The 23,799-nt window shown below is 43.4% G+C and overlaps 1 protein-coding gene across 1 annotated transcript; it reads left to right on the forward strand.

Moving 5' to 3' along the window:
• Positions 1–2,762: 2,762 nt before the first annotated feature.
• Positions 2,763–3,806, forward strand: LOC141166579 (olfactory receptor 4E2-like). Its single transcript, XM_073653408.1, has one exon. It carries the CDS (start codon positions 2,763–2,765, stop codon positions 3,804–3,806), a length of 1,044 nt encoding a protein of 347 aa, XP_073509509.1.
• The last annotated feature ends 19,993 nt before the right edge of the window (positions 3,807–23,799 follow it).

The following is a 23,799-nucleotide window of genomic DNA, read 5'->3' on the forward strand; positions in this document are numbered from 1 at the left end:
ACTTTCAGTTCTGCAAGTTACACCAGAGTTGCCTCCCTTAATTGCTGCATCATTTCCACCATTTGACCACTGTTCCTTCACCAGTACACAATGGTTTTGCCACATGGCATACTATTACTACTTTGTAGAACATTATGGTAAAACAACAACCCTAAATAAAATTTCACTCTCACATGATGTTTGTATGTTAACTGATTTGTTCCTAAATGATCAGACACATTTTAGCAATTTTGGGTACATGATGGTTAAATGGCAATATTGGAACAGAACCCTGGGGTACTTCAATATGCCTTGGGAGCTCTGCTCACACTTGGTATTGTCACTTAATGCACCAATCAAAGGATACTCTGAAATTTTGTCTAGAGTTGTATACTATGATCTTCTTTACTGCAGCATACAATCAGTCAGCAAACAGTAGTAGTATAACCTTCACTGCTATAAATGTTATATGAAAGTCATTGTGTCCTTCCCTATCACTTGAGCACAGTGGCAGTTGTCTTGCTTGTACCATGACAAAACTCATTGACCATAAACACATACTATCACCCATGATATAATTTTTTTTATATCAGAATATCATATCCACTGCTCATGTTCATGGCCGAGATGTGTGCACTGGCCCAATATGGCAGGAGAAAATTAACTTTATTCTTCCTGGGAGCCACCGGCTTTCAGTCATAGAGATGTGGACAGAGTGGCTATAATTATTACTCAATACACAGTGAGCGGCAGCTGTAAGCACGCCCCGGAACTTTAATTGACAGCTGACTTTGCAGCACATCTGTGCAGAGTGAGCAGTCCATCAAAGAGCCTGGGCGTGCTTACAAGCACTGCTCGCAATGTACTGAGCGGGGACTGTTGTCGCTCCTTACACACCTTTATGACTGAAAGCCTAAAGCTCAGAGGAGAAATAAAGTTAATTTTTTTCTCCTGTCATTTTGAGCCAGTGGAGATCTTGGTCATGCACATGCGCAGTAAATCTGATATAGCAAGGTAGGCTTCTTTACGTGTTATACACACAGAGGAGTTTCCCTCTGCTTCTAGCGGAGAATACCTTCATACATTTAGCATCCAAACCTTTGTTTGGAATTAAAAGAATATGGAGATACTGCAAAGGCCTCATGTATTACTATTTGGGCTCCATTTGAAAATCCATTCCTTACTGAACTCGGCACAGAATGGGTGTTGTATATTAGAATTTGTCCAATTACTGTCCAGCAACATTTAGTAAAATTGCATATAAGCAATTTTTATAATTGATAGCTTTTCAGTAAAAGGTCAATTTCTCATAAACATTTCTGATATATAATATATGTAACAAAGTACAAATAAAGTTGATTGAACTTTTGTCTTTAAAACAGAAGTATGAAACATTAATCCAAACTTTGAATTAAGAACTAAATTGTAAGCTTCCCAAGAGCGATAAAAATAACAAGAATCCTGGGAATTGCTATCAACAATAATCAGTAGGAATTATTTGGATTCGTTTCCAGAAAATGTTTTCCCAAAGGACTTATCTTTCTAATAAAGCTGCCTTGTATTCCTATTCTGATATTACTTTGGAAGATGAGGGTGAATGTCTGCCATGCTGATTTTTGATACCAAGCAGAATTTTTCACTGTAACATGGATCAGAACAGGTAAAAAGAAACCACAATCTGATAAGTTGTTGACTCATATTAAACATTGTGCAAGTATCATATTTATGCATATTTATTTAAGTAATTTCTACCCTGTGTCTTGTTCGCACTAGTATAACTAAATTTAATAAGATAGTTTTATTTAATTTTAAATATATCCCCAATCTATATCTTTAAAGTACCACTCCAGCATTTTTTTTTATTTTACCTCCAGGGTACTATGACTAATGTCAGTTCCCTGCTGTTAGTAAAATCCTTCCCGTTCGCCATCTTCTATTCTTCCCAACACCGCTCCAGTCCTGTTCAGCTGTCTTGTGACCACAGCTTCTGACTTCTGGCTCAGAAGTCAGCTCTTTATCACAAGCTCTCAATTTCAAAATTTCTGAATGTAAGCGTATGAGCGCCTGGTCTCGTTCTGGCTCTCATAGATTTACACTGAGATGTGACTTCCACCTTGCCCAGCAAACACTGGAGCGACCTTTTAGGTCACAAACTGCAGAAGACTGACCGGAGCGGCACCAATAACAGCAGAAAATGGCTTCTGGTAAGTATTTAACTAACAGCAGGGAACTGACATAAGTGATATTATTCCAATGGTAAAATAAAAATGACAAAATGCCGAAGTAGTGTTTTAAAGGTGATATGTAAATGTATGAAAAAATTATATTAGCACCAGTTAAAACAATAAAATATATGAATTATTTATTTTGATACTAGAACAGTAGTACATTGTTGTCTTCCATAACTTTACTCTTAGTTCAGCATGTGTAGTATGAGATTACCAGCTTTGGGGAAAAAAAAATATTTCACAATACTTTGTCATGAGATGTCCATGCTATAAGTGTTTGTGTGGTTATATACATTGTAGCCTGTCAAGGCTTTTGGTATCAATTTATGACATTGTATTGAAATTATAGGTTCTGTACACTTTTTCGCTTTATGTTGATTATGTATCTATTAAAGAGTTAATTTTTTTAACCAAATAATTGATTTGTCTTTGTTTATTTTTCTTTTCCTATAGATGTTAGGCTGTCTGCATGGTTCTTTTTGATGGAAAAGTACATTATAGAAAATGGGTTTTACACTTTAATCCATTAGATTTCCACATTTTTTCTTTGCAACTATGCAGTACAGCTGTGCAGAAGAACCTTTTTCCATAAACTTTGGGGCACTGGACTCATTTTATAACATATCAGATCATCAGATAGCTGCTAAGAAATCCAGTTCTTTAAAGTCTACAGTGGAGACATGTAACATAACAGAAGTAACAGAATTTGTTTTTGTGATTTTTGCCTTTAATCCAAGACTTCAGTACTTTGTCTTTTCCATCTTTCTATTGGCCTATATATTACTTCTGAGTGGGAACATTTTGATCATGTTGACCATCAGGGCAGATTATCGTCTTCATAATCCAATGTATTTCTTCCTTGGTAAACTTTCTTTCATTGATCTCTGCTATTCGAGTGTAACTGTGCCCAAGATGTTGATTGATTTTTTTTCTGAAAGAAAAACGATTACATTCAATGGCTGCATCACTCAGCTGTACTTCTTCCACTTTTTTGCCTGTGTAGAATGTTTTCTTTTCACAGCTATGGCATATGATCGCTATGTAGCTATATGCAAACCCTTGCAATATTCCACCATAATGAGTAAACAGCTTTGTCTATGGATGGTGGCAGCAACTTGGGCTATTGGTTTTGTTCATTCTAACATCCAGACAACACTAACAATGGGTTTGCCATTCTGTGGCCCTAATGAAATTAACAGTTTTTTTTGCGATGTCCCACCATTAATCAGGCTTGCATGCACTGATACAACCATGATTGATGCTATGATAGTGGCCAATAGTGGGATCGTATCACTTGGCTGCTTTCTGACTGTCTTAATATCCTATATTGGCATTGCTAAGGCTATCATTAAAATTCGAACAGTGGAAGGACGACGGAAGGCCTTTTCAACATGTGCTTCTCATCTTACAGTGGTAACTTTTTTCTTTGGACCATGCGTTTTTATTTATATGAGACCCTCCAAGACTTTTCAGGCTGATGAGGTGGTCACGGTGTTCTATACAGTCATAGCACCGATGCTGAACCCTGTCATCTATACCTTGCGAAATAAGGAGATGAAGACGTCTATAAAAAAACTTTGGGGTAGAAGAACCAAATAATTTGTTTTTGGCAGATATGAGATCTTAAGAACTTTCTTAAAGCATACAAGCACATCACAAAGTAAAATAAACATACTATATAAAAGTAAACATACTATATAAAAGTAACCATACTATATAATTCCTTAAAAATTGGGTAACCATATATTTAGATGTCTAATAAAAAATGGAGACTGAATTACTAATTACTGACATAGAATGTGGTTTAAATTACAAGATGAAACATTTATGCACAATATATACCCTTTGGGAATAAACATGCTAGAAATAAAAGGAAACCACTATGGCTAAATAGAGCTGTAAAGGGCGCAATAAGTGACAAAAAGAAAGCATTTAGAGAACTAAAGCAAGTAGGTAGTGATGAGGCATTAAATAAATATAGAAAATTAAATAAATTATGTAAAAATCAAATCAAGGCAGCAAAGATTGAGGCAGAGAGAATCATTGCCAGAGAAAGTAAAAATAACTCCAAAATATTCTTTAACTACATAAATAGTAAAAAACTAAAAAATTATAGTGTTGGCCCCCTTAAAAATAGTCTGGGTGAAATGGTGGATGAGGACGAGGAAAAAGCCAATATGCTAAATGATTTTTTTTCAACCGTATTTACACAAGAAAATCGCATGACAGAAAACATGATTAGTGATAACAAAAATTCTCCATTAAATGTCACTTGCTTAACCCAGCAGGAAGTACGGCGGCGTCTAAAAATCACTAAAGTTGACAAATCCCCAGACCCGGATGGGATACACCCGTGAGTACTGCAGGAATTAAGTAACGTCATAGATAGACCATTATTTTTAATCTTTAAAGATTCCATAATAACAGGGTCTGTATCACAGGACTGGTGTATAGCAAATGTGGTGCCAATATTCAAAAAGGGGACAAAAACTGAACTTGGAAATTATAGGCCGGTAAGCTTAACCTCTACTGTGGGTAAAATCCTGGAGGGTTTACTAAGAGATGCTATACTAGAGTATCTGAAGAAGAATAACCTCATGACTAGTGTTAAGCGATACCTTCCGATATCGGGAAATATCGGATCGGATTGGATCGGACCGATACCCAAAAAGTATCGGATATCGCCGATTCCGATACCAGAAACCAATGCAAGTCAATGGGACAGAAATATCGGAATGAAAATAAACCCTTTCTTTCCTTGTAGGTTAATTCTACATGAAGGAAAACAACTAAGAATAATGTAGAATGTATTGGGGGAGGTGGGGGAGACAATAAAGGCATAGAGGTTTAGCCCAATCAAATGGAATAGCAGGAATTAATATTTTTTTTAAGACTTTCTGAGTTACGGAAATATTGACTATGTTAAGTATTTTTATATTTTGTCAGATATTTATGTTTCACTACTTCCATGCTCTTCACCTTCTTTTTTACTTCTCCCACACTTTCTCCTTCATCATCCTCAGCATAAGCATCTTTTTCATCAACTTCTTCTTCACCTTCTTCACCTTCTTCTTCTTCACCTTCTTCGTATTATTCTTTTTTTTTACATTCTTCATATTCTTCTTATTCAACTATTATTCTTCTTCATATTCTACTTCTTCATCTTCTTCATATTCTTCTTCTTCATCATATTCTTATTTGTGACAGGCATTCCTGTAGTTGTTATCTATAAAAGTTTGAACATTACACCTTTCGTTCTGCCCATCACAAAAGATTTACAACAGGATTTGTCCGCGTTCCATTTGGCCTGCAGCAGCAGGTCTTTTCCAGGGGCACCACGAGGAGGAACGGACTCGCCCCCATACACTGCTTGGTCATCTTCTGCTTATAATTTAGATATTATCTTTTGCTCTGATTTTTAGTCTTATGCTTAATGTTCTTCCGCTTTTTGTTCTGCAGCTTCTTGTACTTCTGCTTCTTGGTTTTCTGTCTCTTGTTCTTCTGTATCTTGGTGGTTGTCTTCTTCTTCTTTGTCCTCTTGGTCAACTTCTTCAGGGTCATCTTCTTGGTCTTCTTCGGGGTGGTATTCAGGGTCGTTGTCTTCAGGGTCATCGTCTTCGGGGTCCTCGTTTTCAGGGTCGTCGTCTTTGGGGTCCTCGTCTTCTTCGGGGTGGTCTTCAGGGTCCTCTTGTTCAGGGTCGTCGTCTTCGGGGTCCTCGTCGTCTTCGGGGTCCTCGTCTTCTTCGGGGTCGTCTTCAGGGTCCTCGTCTTCAGGGTCCTCGTCTTCAGGGTCCTCGTCTTCGGGGTCCTCGTCTTCTTTGGGTTGGTCTTCAGGGTCCTCGTCTTCAGGGTCCTCGTCTTCGGGGTCCTCGTCTTCTTCGGGGTGGTCTTCAGGGTCCTCGTCCTCAGGGTCCTCGTCAGGGAGATCCAGAGTGATTACCAAGAACCATTTCAAAAAGCTTGAACTTGCAAATGTAGCAGAAGGTACAAGAAAGCTGAGGAACTGCCGAGAACCAGCTGATGGTACTGGAACCCGGATGGGTAGCAGAAGGTACAAGAGCCCATGGAACTACCGAGGACCAGCTGACGGTACTGGAACTCGGTTACTAAGCAGGAGGTACATGTACCAGAAAGCACTACCAAGGACCAGCAGACGTTGGTGGAACTTGGATACCGAGAAGGAAGTACCTAAGCCAAAGACACTGCCGAGAACCAGCTGACGGTACTGATACCCGTGTAAAAAAAAGTTGCAAGGCCACGAGCCGGCCGCAGTTACCAAAACCCACAGTCCTACAGGGGGTGCTTGTCCTATTGGCACTATGGAACCAGCCTTCATTGCCAGATCCCGCAGCCCACATAGGAGTCACCTAAACTGCAGGCACCATAGAGTCGGCTAACCCGACCGCAACACGACAGGACAATGCATTGGAGGCAAAGTGACGTTGACACTACCCGGAAACAGCTTGCGTGCTGGAACCAGGCTGGGCAGGAGGGAGTACCCGTGCCAAAGACACTGCCGAGAACCAGCTGACGGTACTGGAACCTGGATGGGTAGTAGAAGGTACAAGAGAAAATGGAACTACCGAGGACCAGCTGACGGTACTGGAACTCGGTTACTAAGCAGGAGGTACCTGTGCCAGAAAGCACTACCAAGGACCAGCAGACATTGGTGGAACTTGGATACCGAGAAGGAGGCACCTAAGCCAAAGGCACTGCCGAGAACCAGCTGACGGTACTGGAACCCGGATGGGTAGTAGAAGGTACAAAAGCAAATGGAACTACCGAGGACCAGCTGACGGTACTGGAACCTGGATGGGTAGCAGAAGGTACAAGAGCCAATGGAACTATCGAGGACTAGTTGACGGTACTGGAACTCAGTTACTAAGCAGGAGGTACCTGTGCCAGAAAGCACTACCAAGGACCAGCAGACGTTGGTGGAACTTGGATACCGAGAAGGAGGCACCTAAGCCAAAAGCACTGCCGAGAACCAGCTGATGGTACTGGAACCCGGATGGGTAGTAGAAGGTACAAGAGCAAATGGAACTACCGAGGACCAGCTGACGGTACTGGAACCCGGATGGGTAGTAGAAGGTACAAGAGCAAATGGAACTACCGAGGACCAGCTGACGGTACTGGAACCCGGATGGGTAGCAGAAGGTACAAGAGCCAATGGAACTACCAAAGACCAGCTGACGGTACTGGAACTCGATTACTACGCAGGAGGTACCTGTGACAGAAAGCACTACCAAGGACCAGCAGACGTTGGTGGAACTTGGATACCGAGAAGGAGGCACCTAAGCCAAAGGCACTGCCGAGAACCAGCTGACGGTACTGGAACCTGGATGGGTAGTAGAAGGTACAAGAGCAAATGGAACTACCAAGGACCAGCTGATGGTACTGGAACCCGGATGGGTAGCAGAAGGCACAAGAGCCAATGGAACTACCAAAGACCAGCTGACGGTACTGGAACTCGGTTACTAAGCAGGAGGTACCTGTGCCAGAAAGCACTACCAAGGGCCAGCAGACGTTGGTGGAACTTGGATACCGAGAAGGAGTCACCTAAGCCAAAGGCACTGCCGAGAACCAGCTGACGGTACTGGAACCCGGATGGGAAGCAGAAAGTACCCATGTAAAAAAAAGTTGCAAGGCCGCGAGCCGGCCGCAGTTACCAAAACCCACAGTCCTACAGGGGGTGCTTGTCCTATTGGCACTATGGAACCAGCCTTCATTGCCAGATCCCGCAGCCCACATAGGAGTCACCTAAACTGTAGGCACCATAGAGTCGGCTAACCCGACAGCAACACGACAGGACAACGCATTGGAGGCAAAATGACGTTGACACTAACCGGAAACAGCTGACGTGCTGGAACCAGGCTGGGCAGGAGGGAGTACCCGTGCCAAAGACACTGCTGGGAAACAGCTGGCGGTGCTGGAACCCAGGGTAAATACTAAAAACAGAGTGGAGCCAGAGGCGTAATTGGAGCAACTTTAAAATCTGTAGTAGTGTGAATGTGGACAGAGCAGGAGAATTTGCCGGACACACAGCTGGGGATCACCTGATGTTACTGAACCCCAATAACACTGGAGCAAGCGTTGACTGTGCAGACGTCACTTCTGAGCAGCAAATAGCGGTATTGGAGCCCAGGGTAAATACTAAAAACAGAGGAGCCAGAGGTGTAATTGGAGCAAGTTTTAAATCAGTAGTACAGTGGATGTGGACAAAGCAGGAGAATTTGCCGGACACACAGCAGGGGAACAGCTGACGTTACTGAACCCCAATAACACGCCAGCAAGTGTTGACTGTGCAGACAGCACTTCTGAGCGCCAACTGGCGGTGTTGGAGCTCAGGGATAATACTAAAAACAGAGGAGCCAGAGGTGTAATTGGAGCAACTTTAAAATCTGTAGTAGTGTGAATGTGGACAGAGCAAGAGATATTGCCGTCCGCACAGCAGGGGAACAGCTGACGTTACTGAACCCCAATAACACGGCAGCAAGTGTTGACTGTGCAGACAGCACTTCTGAGCGCCAACTGGCGGTGTTGGAGCTCAGGGATAATACTAAAAACAGAGGAGCCAGAGGTGTAATTGGAGCAACTTTAAAATCTGTAGTAGTGTGAATGTGGACAGAGCAGGAGAAATTGCCGTACGCACAGCAGGGGAACAGCTGACGTTACTGAACCCCAATAACACGCCAGCAAGTGTTGACTGTGCAAACGGCACTTCCGAGCGCCAACTGGCAGTGTTGGAGCTCAGGGATAATACTAAAAACAGAGGAGCCAGAGGTGTAATTGGAGCAACTTTAAAATCTGTAGTAGTGTGAAAGTGGACAGAGCAGGAGAAATTGCCGTCCGCACAGCAGGGGAACAGCTGACGTTACTGAACCCCAATAACACGGCAGCAAGTGTTGACTGTGCAGACAGCACTTCTGAGCGCCAACTGGCAGTGTTGGAGCTCAGGGATAATACTGAAAACAGAGGAGCCAGAGGTGTAATTGGAGCAACTTTAAAATCTGTACTTGTGTGAATGTGGACAGAGCAGGAGAAATTGCCGTCCGCACAGCAGGGGAACAGCTGACGTTACTGAACCCCAATAACACGGCAGCAAGTGTTGACTGTGCAGACGTCACTTCTGAGCGCCAACTGGCGGTGTTGGAGCTCAGGGATAATACTGAAAACAGAGGAGCCAGAGGTGTAATTGGAGCAACTTTAAAATCTGGAGTAGTGTGAATGTGGACAGAGCAGGAGAAATTGCCGTCCGCACAGCAGGGGAACAGCTGACGTTACTGAACCCCAATAACACGGCAGTAAGTGTTGACTGTTCAGACAGCACTTCTGAGCGCCAACTGGCGGTGTTGGAGCTCAGGGATTACAGTTCAGGTGGTAGAAACATGAACACAACAGGCGACCTGGATACTGTTGCCAACCAATTATTTATTCTGGAAGAGGACTGGCAAATTCATGAGAGATCCAGGCCTTGTTGATTTTGAGAAAAGTAAGCCGGTCAACGTTATCGGAGGATAGTCGCATGCGACAGTCTGTTAGTACACCACCTGCGGCACTAAAGACGCGTTCCGATAATACACTAGCAGCAGGGCAAGCTAGCACCTCCAATGCATACTGGCTAAGCTCTGGCCATGTATCCAGTTTACAGACCCAAAACTTGAAGGGAGAAGAGCCGTCTGGGAGTACACTGAGAGGGCAAGACATGTAGTCTGTCACCATCTGACGGAAACGTTGCCTCCTGCTGACTGGAGCCGTCTGTGATGGTGTAGACATTTGTTGCGGCGGGGACACAAAACTTTGCCACAGTTCGGCCATACTGGTCTTGCCTTGTGCTGAGGCGCTGCTTCTGCTCCCTCTTTGTGCAGAGCTTCCTCCACTGCCTCGACCCACTGAGCTGATTTGTAAAGCACTAGCAGCACTGCTCTCGCTTGGAATGGAGAACATGATGGAATGCACCAGTGCGTCTTGGTACTCCCGCATTTTACGCTCCCGGTTCAATGGTGTTATGAGGCTTTGTAAGTTGTCCCGGTAGCGAGGATCTAGGAGGGTGGACACCCAATAATCAGTCGTGTTGAGAATGTGGGCGATGCGGCGGTCGTTTCTCAGGCACTGCAGCATGAAATCAACCATGTGCTGCAGACTGGCCAAGAAACGCTGTCTCCTGCTTGAGGTGTGATCTGTGCCTGCTCTGCATCACCCCACCCTCGCTCTAGATACTGACTACTAGAGCATTGTGTACCTCCCTCCTCTGGACAGATGTCTTCCTCCTCCATTGACTCCTCCTCTTCCTCCTCACAAAGTGTCCCCTGCCTAGGCCTTTGTGAGGAACCACGTTGCGGAGACTGTAGAGAAGTAGATGGCATTTGTGACTCCTCATCCTCCACCTTTTCCAAAACCTCGTCCCTTAGTGCTTGCAGTGTTTTTTCAAGCAGGCAGATAAGGGGGATAGTCATGCTGACTAGTGCATCATCTACACTCGCCATCCACGTGGAATAATCGAAGGCACGCAAAACGTGGCAGATGTCCTTCATAGAGGCCCACTCAGTAGTGGTGAAGTGTGAACGGCGCACACTGCGACTTGTTTGCACCTGCTGCAGCTGGTACTCCATTACTGCTGCCTGCTGCTCACACAACCTCTCCAACATATGTAACGTTGAATTCCACCTGGTGGGTAGGTCACATATGATGCGATGTCCCGGAAGGCGTAATCGGCGCTGCAGAGCTGCAATGCGCGATCTTGCGTTGCTGGAACGCCGCAAGTGAGCGCACTCTATGCGGACCTTGTGAAGTAGTGCATCAAGATCCGGATAGTCCCTCAAAAAACTCTGCACGACCAAGTTGAGCACATGTGCCAGACATGGGATGTGAGTGAGGTTGCCTAGGCCCAGAGCTGCCACCAGATTTCGGCCATTGTCACACACTACCATGCCTGGCTGGAGATTCGCTGGCACAATCCACACGTCGCTCTGCTGCTTGATGGCATTCCAGAGCTCCTGCGCTGTGTGGCTTTGATTCCCCAAAGAAATTAATTTTAATATGGCCTGTTGACGTTTGGCCACTGCTGTGCTCATATCGGTCATCATAACAGGTAACCGTTCACGGGTCGATGTGGAGGTAGACCGTGACGGCTCCTGCTGATTCAGAGGAACTGGAGTATGAGGAGGAATCAATGTGTACAGACTGGATTCCTGCAATCCTTGGAGTTGGCAGAACACGTACAGCGCCACTCTCAAGATCTGTACCAGGCTCCACAACATTTACCCAATGGGCAGTGAGGGAAAGGTATCGTCCCTGTCCATGCTTACTGGTCCACGCATCAGTGGTCAGGTGGACCTTGCTACTGACGGCGTTTTGTAGCGCATGTTTAATTTTTCCCTCCACATGCTATTGCAGGGCAGGGACGGCTTGCCTGCTGAAATAAAAGCAGCTGGGCACGTTGTATTGTGGGACTGCCAATGCCATAAAGTTACGGAAGGTGTCAGTCTCCACCAGCCTGAATGATAGCATTTCAAGGGCCAGTAGTTTAGCAATGCCAGCATTCAGAGCCTGTGCTCGAGGGTGGTTTGCCGAGTATGGGCGCCTTTTCTCCCATGCCTGTGCTAACGATGGCTGTAGACTGGCCTGGGAGTGTGAGGATGACAGGGAAAGTGGTGCTGTGGGTGGAATTACACTGTGTCTCTGTACAACAGTGCCAGAGATTCTTCCATGGCGATCCTGTGAGGAAGCCGAACCAGCTGTGTGTGAGCTGTAGGAAGAGGCTACAACACGAGCTGAAGAGGTGGTAGGTGGCGCTGTAGGTTGGCCTAGGTCTTCAGTGTGTTTTTGTAACTCCACCACGTGCTTGGTCCGCACATGTTTCCACATATTTTTGGTATTGAGGTTGCTGACACTTTTCCCTCTTTTCACCTTCTGATTACACAGCTTGCATTTGACAAAGCAAATGTCATCTGCAACTGTGTCAAAAAAGGACCAGGCACTGCAAGTCTTGGGAGCGCCCGCTTTGGATTTTGGAAGAGCCATGCTCCTAATGGGTCCCTCTCACTCCTTTTTGGGCTGTTCGGGGAATCTCTTCCTCAGAGCTGCTCCCACCACCTTCCTGTCCCTCACGCCATGATGGGACCTCATCATCTACACCACCCTCTTCAAACAACTGCTTCTCCTGGGCAGTCTCGACAGCACAGTACGCACCAGAAAGTGGCACCTGAGTCTCATCATCAGATGCGTACTGAGGTGTGCTGCTGACCATAGGCACTGGCCCACCCGCCTCTTCAGATTCAGAGAGACAAAACGGTTGCGCATCACTGCATACTACCTCTTCTTCAAATTCTCGAATTCTGCTTGGCTGGCCCACTCTTTCCAAGCCAAGAGATTCAGAGAACAGAAGTAGAGATGGCTCCTGTCCAGGGCTCTCTGACTGCCTGGGCAATTTGGCAGGTGGTGAAGAGACAGATGGGTGCTCTTCAGTGCTCAGGACCTGGGAGGATCTGGAACTAATTGAAGTCGATGCGTTAACTGCCATCCATCCGACAACGGCTTCAATTTGGTCCTCCCGCAGCAGTGGGGTACGGCTAGCTCCTACAAAGCTGCGCATAAAGGACTGCTCCCTGGTAAAACTGGGGGATGCTGAGTCACTGGTGCCCGCAGCAGGCACAGAATCCCCACGTCCTCTCCCTGCAGGCACAGAATCTTCACATCCTCTCCCTGCAGAAACTCCACGCCCACGACCACGACCACATGCCTTACTCCCTGCCTTCTTCATCTTGGTAGACTGATAAAGATAGGCAGAAAAGTACTAAGGGCTTAGTGTGCTTATTCCTGAACAGCTGCTAACAGGTATAAGAAACACTAATTTTATAAAGTGTGGACTAGACTTTCATATGAGCTAATGTGGCCTACACAACTGTAAAGTGGAGTTTTTGGTGAACTTTATTTTGGGTTTTTTTGTCACAAAAAAACACTGGATGTGCCCAAAGATGTAATACCGATAGTATCACAAACTTTTTGTAGCTATTACAATGTAGGAAGGTAACCTACAATGCAATAGATGAGGCTACAAAAAATAGGCTAATACTAATCTGGCTGGGGCTGCAGGGCACAATGCTGCAGAAAGGCTCCTCTAACTACTCCTATATAGTGTGTTTGGAACCAATTTAGCTGAATACGGATGGAACCACCACACTAATAGGAGAAATCAGGAAAAATTATGAATTGGCAAAAAAGGACAATGTATGAGGCAGTGACACACACTGAGGGCACTACAACCAGACGTGGCTGAAGCACACACTACAGGGTGAGCTGCACTCACACACACAGACCTTGCAAACAGCGGTGAACAGTGCAGATGCAGAGCACTGTGCACTAGCGCTGCAAGACCAAAAAAAATTCTCTATCTACTCCTATATAGTGTGTTTGGAACCAATTTAGCTGAATACGGATGGAACCACCACACTAATAATAGATATCAGGAAAAATTATGAATTGGCAAAAAAGGACAATGTATGAGGCAGTGACACACACTGAGTGCACTACAACCAGACGTGGCTGAAGCACGCACTACAGGGTGAGCTGCACTCACACACACAGACCTTGCAGACAGCGGTGAACAGCACAGAGAACTGTGCACTAGCGCTGCAAGGCACAGCGATTTATAAAGTAGCTTGGGTAAAGCAGAATAGACCAAATAGGTAGCTAAAATTGTCCCTCAGAACAGCAGCGTCCTATCCCTAACTGAATTCACAGCAGAGTGAGCTGAAAATGGTGGCGGCGGCTTTTATAGTGCATCATGACATCATTTCAGCAGCCAATCACAGCCATGCCATTAGTTAAGATGCCTACATGCCTAACAGGATGTGCCCACACTTCTTAGGATCCTCATTGGCTGAATAAAATGAAACTGGCTCATTGCATTATGGGAACTTCCGATTCCGGTATACGATATTGCAAAAGTATCGGAATTAAGTATCGGAATTCCGATACCGCGAATATCGGCCGATACCCGATATTTCAGTATCGGAATGCTCAACACTACTCATGACCCAATATCAACATAGGTTTACGAGGGACCGTTCCTGTCAGACTAATCTGATCAGTTTTTATGAGGAGGCAAGTTCTGGACTGGACCAAGGAAATGCAGTGGATGTTGTGTATATGGACTTTCAAAAGCTTTTGATACGGTTCCACACAAAAGGTTGATACATAAAATGAGAACAATGGGGATAGGGGAAAATATATGTATGTGGGTTAAGAATTCGCTCAGTGATAGGAAACAAAGGGTGGTTATTAATGGAAAACACTCAGACTGGGTCTCAGTTAACAGTGGGGTACCACAGGGGTCAGTATTGGGCACCCTTCTTTTTAACATATTTATTATTGACCTTGTAGGGGGCATACAGAGTAATATTTCAATATTTGCAGATAACACTAAACTCTGCAGGGTAATCAATACAGAGGAGGACAATTTTATATTACAGGAGGATCTATGTAAACTAGAAGCTTGGGCTGATAAATGGCAAATGAGCTTTAATGGGGATAAATGTAAGGTAATGCACTTGGGCAGAGGAAATAAAATGTATAATTATATGCTTAATTGTAAATCACTGGGCAAAACTGTAACTGAAAAAGACCTGGGTGTATTGGTGAACGACAAGCTCACGTTTAGTGGCCAGTGTCAGGCAGCTGCTGCAAAGGCAAATAAAATAATGGAATGCATTAAAAGAGGCATAGATGCTCATGAGGAGAACATAATCTTACCTCTATACAAGTCATTAGTGCGACCACACTTAGAATACTGTGTACAGTTCTGGTCTGCGGTGTATAAGAAAGACATAGCTGAACTAGAGCGGGTGCAGAGAAGAGCGACCAAGGTTATTAGAGGACTGGGGGGTCTGCAACTCCAAGACAGGTTATTACACTTGGGGTTATTTACTGTGGAAAAAAGAAGTCTTAGGGGTGATCTTATTACTATGTACAAGTATATGAGGGGACAGTACAAAGACCTTTCTACTGATCTGTTTACTCTGAGGCCAGAGACGGGGACAAGGGGACATCTTCTATGTCTGGAGGAAAGAAGGTTTAATCATAATCACAGACGGGGATTCTTTACTGTAAGAGCAGTGAGACTATGGAACTCTCTGCCGCATGATGTTGTAATGCGTGATTCACTGTCAAAATTTAAGAAGGGCATGGATGCCTTTCTTGAAAAGTATAATATTACAGGTTATAAAAACTAGATTCCATGATAGGGCGTTGATCCAGGGAACTAGTCTGATTGTCGTATGGAGTCGGGAAGGAATTTTTTTCCCCAATGTGGAGCATAGTGTTTGCCACATGGTTTTTTTTTGCCTTCCTCTGGATCAACATGTTAGGCTATGGGTTGAACTAGATGGACTTAGTCTTCCCTCAACCTTAAAAACTATGTTACTATGTTTGTTATTGGTACATTTTCACATACTGAATATCCAGTAGAGTAAGTGATAAAATCTTGTCTTATAGGGGTTTCCCCTCTTCAAATTTTCTCACCCCATTTACTTTTCTTATGTAAAAATAATGAAAACCGCTAAGGGTGAACAAAAATAGAAGATATCAAACCGATTTAAGCCATGTGGGATGCTAAAGTATATAGTTTCAATTTTCTGAAAATGACATACACAATATCACAAGATGTTTTTGATTGATATTTTATTTAATATGCATATTATTTCAGTGTAGGTGTAATGGCAATGTAATTATTTAATTGGAATTAAAATACTAATTATTTACACAATGTTTAATTTAATTTTTTTCAATTAAAAGTAAGGCTCAAATACATCGTCTGCACTTTTTTACAAGTCTCTTTTCATTTTTGCCTTGTGGTATATATTTTTTGGAAAAAGTTCTTCATAAAGGTGTACGTGGTTAATGAGTCTTGCGCAAAGTCAAGAATCATCTTTATTTTTTTTAGTGCAAAAAGTCACATGTTTTTGCATAAGTTTTTCAAAAAAGTTGCAAATGATAAATCAGGCGAAAACATTCAAAATAAACTTTAAGTATAATGTACAAATAAAAAACACCCAAAAATCACCAAAAGACTATACAAAATAAATGACACAAATTCACACCACCAAAATGTTTAAGCAATATGTAATTTTTTTTACATATTTTTATAAAAAATAAGTTAATATTTTGCTTGCACATTTTACAATTTTATTTTTTTACATTGCAAGTTTTTTATTTTATATTATATTACTGATAATATTGTATATTAATAAGACTATTTAATGTATGAAGTGATCATTTAATTTCCATCTTTTAAACCTCTCCATATTTAAGAGATAAAAGTAATGAAACATTGGGAGAATTTATTAAGACTGGCATTTTTTACACCAGTATTAATAAAAAGACCTTTGGAGCAAGAGACACACACCTCTTAATACATTTGGCACCTCTTGTGCCTTTCATGCACCAAAAAAAAATCAAATACAGATCAGTACTATAATTTCCAACAATTTCAGAGCTACATTATAGTAAATTTATTAGGTGGCAGGTGCCTCCTTCAGGTAAGCTGTGCCCACTTTTTAGTAAAATGCCAACAGCATTATCCATTATGGGCCCACATTATTATCTCTTTATTGAACGTGGATGTATAACTTTTTGCAAAAACCTTGGCTTCAAAGCTGACTTCATGGTAAGCAAAGATGGTTGTAATAATATTTTAACCCTCCTTCAGGCACAGCTGACCTGACATGCACAGCTCAATTAGTTTTGTTTCTCTCTCCTCTCCAAATTATCAGAAAATCTCTCCCCTCCCAGTTATTTCCTGTCTTTACATGATCTTTGAAACCTGATCTCACAGTGTTACAGCAGACCTTCTGGAGAGCAGACCTTTGTGGCTTCTCAGGCTCACTGCGCCTGAACTCGTCTCACATTTGAAGATTAGTATTTTCTCTTTTTGTTTATCACAATTGTTTATTTAGCTTGTTCTATGAATGAATAATGCAAAAGTTTGTGGAAATAACTAAGGTTTTCTTAGAAAAAAGAGGATGGCCTCTAAGGCACATTGCACCCTAACACATACTCTCTCTTGCTTCAGATTCTCTGCTGAAATGGCCAGTAAAATGTATGAATTACCGTATTTTTCGGACCATAAGAAGCACTTTTTTCCTCCAAAATGGGGGGTGCGGTATACAGTGTAGCGGCCCTGCGGCTCCTGCTGTCCCCGCTGTTAAAGGGCATGAATATTCAACCTCTCTCCACGCCCTTTAATGAGCGGGCACAGGAGATATCCGGCAGCAGCAGCCGCCGCAGCGCGGCTCCGCTGTGTGACGGCTATGAAGGAGAGTGAAGTCACTGCTCCCCGTGCACACAGACCCGGCGTGGGGAGCAGTGACTTCCAGCAGCTGATCTGTCCTTGTGAGCCGCGCATGGCAGTGACATCATGCGCGGCTCACATGGAGAGATCAGTGCAGGCAGACTGGACGCAGCGCTGGAGGAGAGAAGAAAGGTGAGTAGGAGTGTTTATTTTTTTTAATGTGCAGCCTGATGGGGATTAGGGGGACCATGCATACTAGGACAGGGATTAGGGGTGCTATGCATACCAGGACAGGGATGATGGGTGCCATGCATACCAGGATAGAGATGATGGGGGCCATGCATACCAGGACAGGGATGGGGGGGTGCCATGCAAACCAGGATAGGGATGATGGGTGCCATGCATACCAGGACAGGGATGAGGGGTGCCATGCATACCAGGACAGGGATGAGGGGTGCCATGCATACCAGGATAGGGATGATGGGTGCCATGCATACCAGGACAGGGATGAGGGGTGCCATGCATACCAGGACAGGGATTAGGGGTGCCATGCATACCAGGACAGGGATGAGGGGTGCCATGCATACCAGGACAGGGATGAGGGGTGCCATGCATACCAGGACAGGGATGATGGGTGCCATGCATATCAGGATAGGTATGAGGGCTGCCATGCATAGCAGGATAAGGATGAGGGGTGCCATGCATACCAGGATTGGGGATGAGGGGTTCCATGCATACCAGGATAGGGATGAGGGGTGCCATGCATACCAGGATAAGGATGAGGGGTGCCATGCATACCAGGATGGAGGGGTTCAATGCATACCAGGATGGAGGGATGCCAGGCATACCAGGATGGGGATGGGGACCACGTATAAAAGGAAGGGGGGGGCATATATACCAGGATGGGGGATATTGTCAGAATTGGGGGACATTACTCCTATACCAGTGTCAGCAGAAGACCCCCTCCCCCTTAAAAGTGCATCATGACCACATTTTTTGCTTAAATTTTTATTTTTTTATTTTCCTCCTCTAAAACCTAGGTGCGTCTTATGGTCTGGTGCAACTTATAGTCCGAAAAATACGGTATCTAACCCCCTTCATGTTGAAGAAATTAAGAATCTGCGATAGCTGAAGATTAACTGCTTTACCCAAAACACTAAGCCAGTGGTCAACTTCTTCGCAATTTTGAATGTGGGTGGTATTAATTCACAAGTGATTTACCTTGGCAATCAACTGGAACCATTGCGCAGAAGAATTTACCTGAAAATATTGGCTAATGAACTGATGAGTGGAGAGCTACGTTAAAGAAGTCTGAAGACGAGTGGAATCCCCTCTAGCCTGCAAATCCGGCTGAAAAGATTTCTTCCCAAAAATGATCGAGAAAAACCAACACCTCTCCCACCTCCCAAAAGATGTAAATGCACCACATGCACCATTGAAACTGGTGACAGAAGGATGTCAAATTACGAATGCAAAAAATGTCACAACACGATCTGCCTGTCCCATGCAAATATGATCTGCCAGCCTTGCTTGCTTCTCTAAGTGTAACTATGCTTCTTCTGCTGGACATGTAACCTCTGAATCTGAGTGAATAGTAATCAAGTAGCTTCTAAGTGAATTACCATTAAGTTTTTTTCCTAATTTTAATGTTTAGTAATAGTTATGTCATGAAAACTGTAGGCTATTTGGCGGTAGTTGAGAAATGTGGTAATTGTTTTAATATGTTTATGGTTATTAATTTTTTTTTTTTTTTGGAATGGGATTTTGTGTACTCTCTTTTAATACATCCCTATGAAGGTCACTGATTACTTTTAGAGTCCTGAAATTGAGATAATTAGATATTATAGGTGGGTTTATAACCTGTGCCTGACAGGCACACTGAGCCTGAACTCGGGAGTGCCGGAGGTGCGCCTGATGGAGCGTTAAAAGCTATAAATCTCCTCCACAAAGCCAAAATAAGTGACCTGCTTCTCATGCTGCTTTTCACCGATGTAGAGAAGGCATTTGACAAAATAATTTGGACCGCTATGAAGGAAATGCATCACCACATTGGTCTTCAAGATAATATGCTTGCCTTGATCCACTGTACTCCACCCCTTCTGCACCTCTTCAGGTAAGGACCAGAAATATTTAAACAGTTTTGGCATTTTAGCTGCTTACCAAAACATATTCAAGATACAGTTATATAATCAATATGGGCTCAAAGTTCAGATTCTCAGCCTTAATTTAAAGGTCTCCACATCCTAATTGGAGTAAGGGTTTAGAAATTACAGATCTTTAATATATCTCTTTTTCATGGGACCAAAAGTAATTGGACAACTATCTGAAAAGCTCTTTAATGGGTTGCATTGGCTTTTCCCTCATTAATCCATCATCAATTAAGCAGGTAAAAAGTCAGGAACTGATTCCAGGTGTAGTATTTGCATTTGAAAGCTGTTGCTGTGAATCCACAAAATGCGGTCAAATATGCTCCCAATGAAAGTGAAACAGACCATTAGAAGTGGCCAAATCAATGGTTTGGTAGATACATTCTGCAAAAAAAGAAAAGGAGTGCAGTGATGAGCTTGGGAACTCTAAAAGGCCTGGACATCCACAAAAGACAACAGTGGTAGGTGATCAAAACCAGGGGAGGAGTCCTGAGGAGATAATTTGCATATTCCCACTGCATTTTGGGGTAAGTGAAGAGTCTCCGCGAGCTCAAAGAACACTGGATTTTGGCTGTTGGAGCTGAAAAGAGGACATCGGTAAACCAGGGGAGGAGTCCTGAGGAGATAATTTGCATATTCCCACTGCATTTTGGGGTAAGTGAAGAGTCTCCGCGAGCTCAAAGAACACTGGATTTTGGCTGTTGGAGCTGAAAAGAGGACATCGGTAAACCAGGGGAGGAGTCCTGAGGAGATAATTTGCATATTCCCACTGCATTTTGGGGTAAGTGAAGAGTCTCCGCGAGCTCAAAGAACACTGGATTTTGGCTGTTGGAGCTGAAAAGAGGACATCGGTAAACCAGGGGAGGAGTCCTGAGGAGATAATTTGCATATTCCCACTGCATTTTGGGGTAAGTGAAGAGTCTCCGCGAGCTCAAAGAACACTGGATTTTGGCTGTTGGAGCTGAAAAGAGGACATCGGTAAACCAGGGGAGGAGTCCTGAGGAGATAATTTGCATATTCCCACTGCATTTTGGGGTAAGTGAAGAGTCTCCGCGAGCTCAAAGAACACTGAATTTTGGCTGTTGGAGCTGAAAAGAGGACATCGGTAAACCAGGGGAGGAGTCCTGAGGAGATAATTTGCATATTCCCACTGCATTTTGGGGTAAGTGAAGAGTCTCCGCGAGCTCAAAGAACACTGGATTTTGGCTGTTGGAGCAGAAAAGAGGACATCGGTAAACCAGGGGAGGAGTCCTGAGGAGATAATTTGCATATTCCCACTGCATTTTGGGGTAAGTGAAGAGTCTCCGCGAGCTCAAAGAACACTGGATTTTGGCTGTTGGAGCTGAAAAGAGGACATCGGTAAACCAGGGGAGGAGTCCTGAGGAGATAATTTGCATATTCCCACTGCATTTTGGGGTAAGTGAAGAGTCTCCGCGAGCTCAAAGAACACTGGATTTTGGCTGTTGGAGCTGAAAAGAGGACATCGGTAAACCAGGGGAGGAGTCCTGAGGAGATAATTTGCATATTCCCACTGCATTTTGGGGTAAGTGAAGAGTCTCCGCGAGCTCAAAGAACACTGGATTTTGGCTGTTGGAGCTGAAAAGAGGACATCGGTAAAAAAGTTGCGAAATCTAGAAGAGAGGTTAACTACCTTGAAAATCATTAAGGAAGGTGAAGAGTTCTTAGACAGAGCAGAATTATCTCTTCATGATTCAGAAAGAGAAGAAATTCGAACTGCACCTGATGAAACAGAGGAATGGAAGCATGTGACCCAGAGAAGCAGGAGGATCGAGAGGCAGTCAGCACCCATACTGCTCAGGAACCAGTACCAGGCTCTCACGCAGGAGAACCATGAAGAAATACAGCAAAATAAGACTTTGCCAGCAATGAATAACCTTGTAAGTCCTCAGAATCCTCCTGGATGGAGAAAGAAGAATGTTGTGAAGAAAAAACGGAGAGTGGTGGTCATGGGGGATTTTCTGTTAAGAGGAACAGAGGCCGCTATCTGCAGACCAGACATAACCTCAAGAGAAATGTGCTGTCTTCCAGGAGCAAAAATTAAAGATGTGTCTGACAGGATATCAAGACTCTTCAGACCTACAGATCACTACCCATTCCTGCTAATACATGTGGGGACAAATGACACCGCAAGAAAGGACCTGGAAACCATCTGCAGTGACTTTGAAGACTTAGGCAAGAAAGTGAAAGAATTGGGAGCGCAGGTGGTCTTCTCATCCATCATCCCAGTGGATGGCCATGGAACAATGAGGTGGAATAAACTTCTACAGGTGAACAACTGGCTACATCGATGGTGCCGTCAACAAGGATTTGGATTTCTGGATCACGGAATGAATTACCTATACGATGGACTACTTGCTAGAGATGGGGTGCACCTTACGAAGACTGGAAAACATGTATTTGGAAGTCGCCTTGCTACACTCATCAGGAGAGCTTTAAACTAGAACAATGTGGGAAGGGAAGCAAAAGGCCAGAAAAAGCCATACAACTGACAAATACTATTGAGATCTCTGCTACTGGAAGTGGAAAGGAAGAACAAAGACAAAACAATTTAAATAATAAAAATATGGGAGGAAGAGAAACCAATCACAAACTAAAATGTTTTTATACAAATGCACAAAGCATGGGCAACAAACAAGGAGAATTGGAACTACTAACGCAGGAAAAGGAATATGATGTTATTGGAATCACTGAAACTTGGTGGGACGATACACATGATTGGAATAAAAGGCTAAAAGGATACAACTTATTTGCAAGAAACAGACTTGATAAACGCGGAGGAGGTGTCGCATTGTATGTTAGAAAAGCGTATATCTGCACAGAGATTGAAGCTTCAGAGACTGGGAGTTCTGTGGAAACTGTTTGGGTAAGAATACAAGGAGAGAACAACGGAAAGGACACCATTGTAGGCATTTACTACAGGCCACCTGGGCAAGCTGAAGATATGGATGAACTCTTTATGTATCAAATGACCAAGTTCTCCAAAAAATATGACGTAGTCGTCATGGGAGATTTCAACTATCCAGACATTTGTTGGGAATCTCTCTCAAGTAAAACTAACAGGTCAAGCAAATTCTTATCCTCTCTTGCTGACAAGGTAGGGGAGAAAACAAGGGGATCTGCTACTTTGGATCTAATCCTTATAAACAGGGAGGAAATGGTTGAGGAGGTAAAGGTGGCTGGGATGCTAGGAGGCAGCGATCATGCTATTATAGAATTTTGGATAACTAGAGGAGGAAGACATGTGAAGACTCAAACTTCAAGGTTAGATTTTAGAAAGGCAGATTTTAAGAGACTCAGAAAGAGAATAGGAGGGATCCAATGGCTGGATGTCCTTAAGGACAAAAATGTCCAGGAAGGATGGGAAATTTTTAAAAATGAGATTCTCAAAGCACAATCGTTAACAATCCCGAAAAGTAGGAAGAATGGGAAGCATTTAAGGAAACCAGGATGGATGAACACAGAACTTAAACACATGCTAAAAAGAAAGAAAGAAATGTTTATTAAATGGAAAGAGGGAGGCATATCTAAAGAAGATTATAATGCAGTCTGCAGATCCTGCAGGGCACGTATCAGGTTAGCTAAAGCTGACAATGAATTAAGGCTTGCAAGAGATGTCAAAAGCAATAAAAAAGGATTTTGGGGGTATGTCAAAATAAAAGAAAAGTCAAAGATGCTATAGGATTTTTACAGGATGAAAATGGAGAAATGGTAAGAGAGGATGTTGAGTAGGCCGAACTTTTTAATTCCTATTTTGCATCTGTTTTCTCTCAGAAAGAAAATGTAACATCAACTGATCTTCACTGTCCTTTTAGAGGAATAGAGGAATCCAAGTTATCTGTAAACAGAAAGATTGTGAGGGAATATTTAGCTAACATAAATGAGTTCAAGTCTCCAGGTCCAGATGAATTACACCCCAGAGTACTGAAGGAGATCATAGAAGAAATTTTAGAACCACTCTCCATAATCTTTGAAAATTCTTGGAGAATAGAGATGAGCGTTGCTCTACTCGAACTGTTTGCCAATCTCAAATTCGAGCTGTTTTGGGCGGTGTTCGAGCCGATCGGCGAACACGAACAATTTGAGAAAAATTCGGCTGTTCGAGGTTATGTTCGATAACTGTTCGTGCACCAAAATC

This window comes from Phyllobates terribilis, unplaced genomic scaffold, assembly GCF_046119375.1.
Source record: "Phyllobates terribilis strain yellow unplaced genomic scaffold, ASM4611937v1 Scaffold_1__5_contigs__length_1240528914, whole genome shotgun sequence".
NCBI lineage: Eukaryota > Metazoa > Chordata > Amphibia > Anura > Dendrobatidae > Phyllobates > Phyllobates terribilis.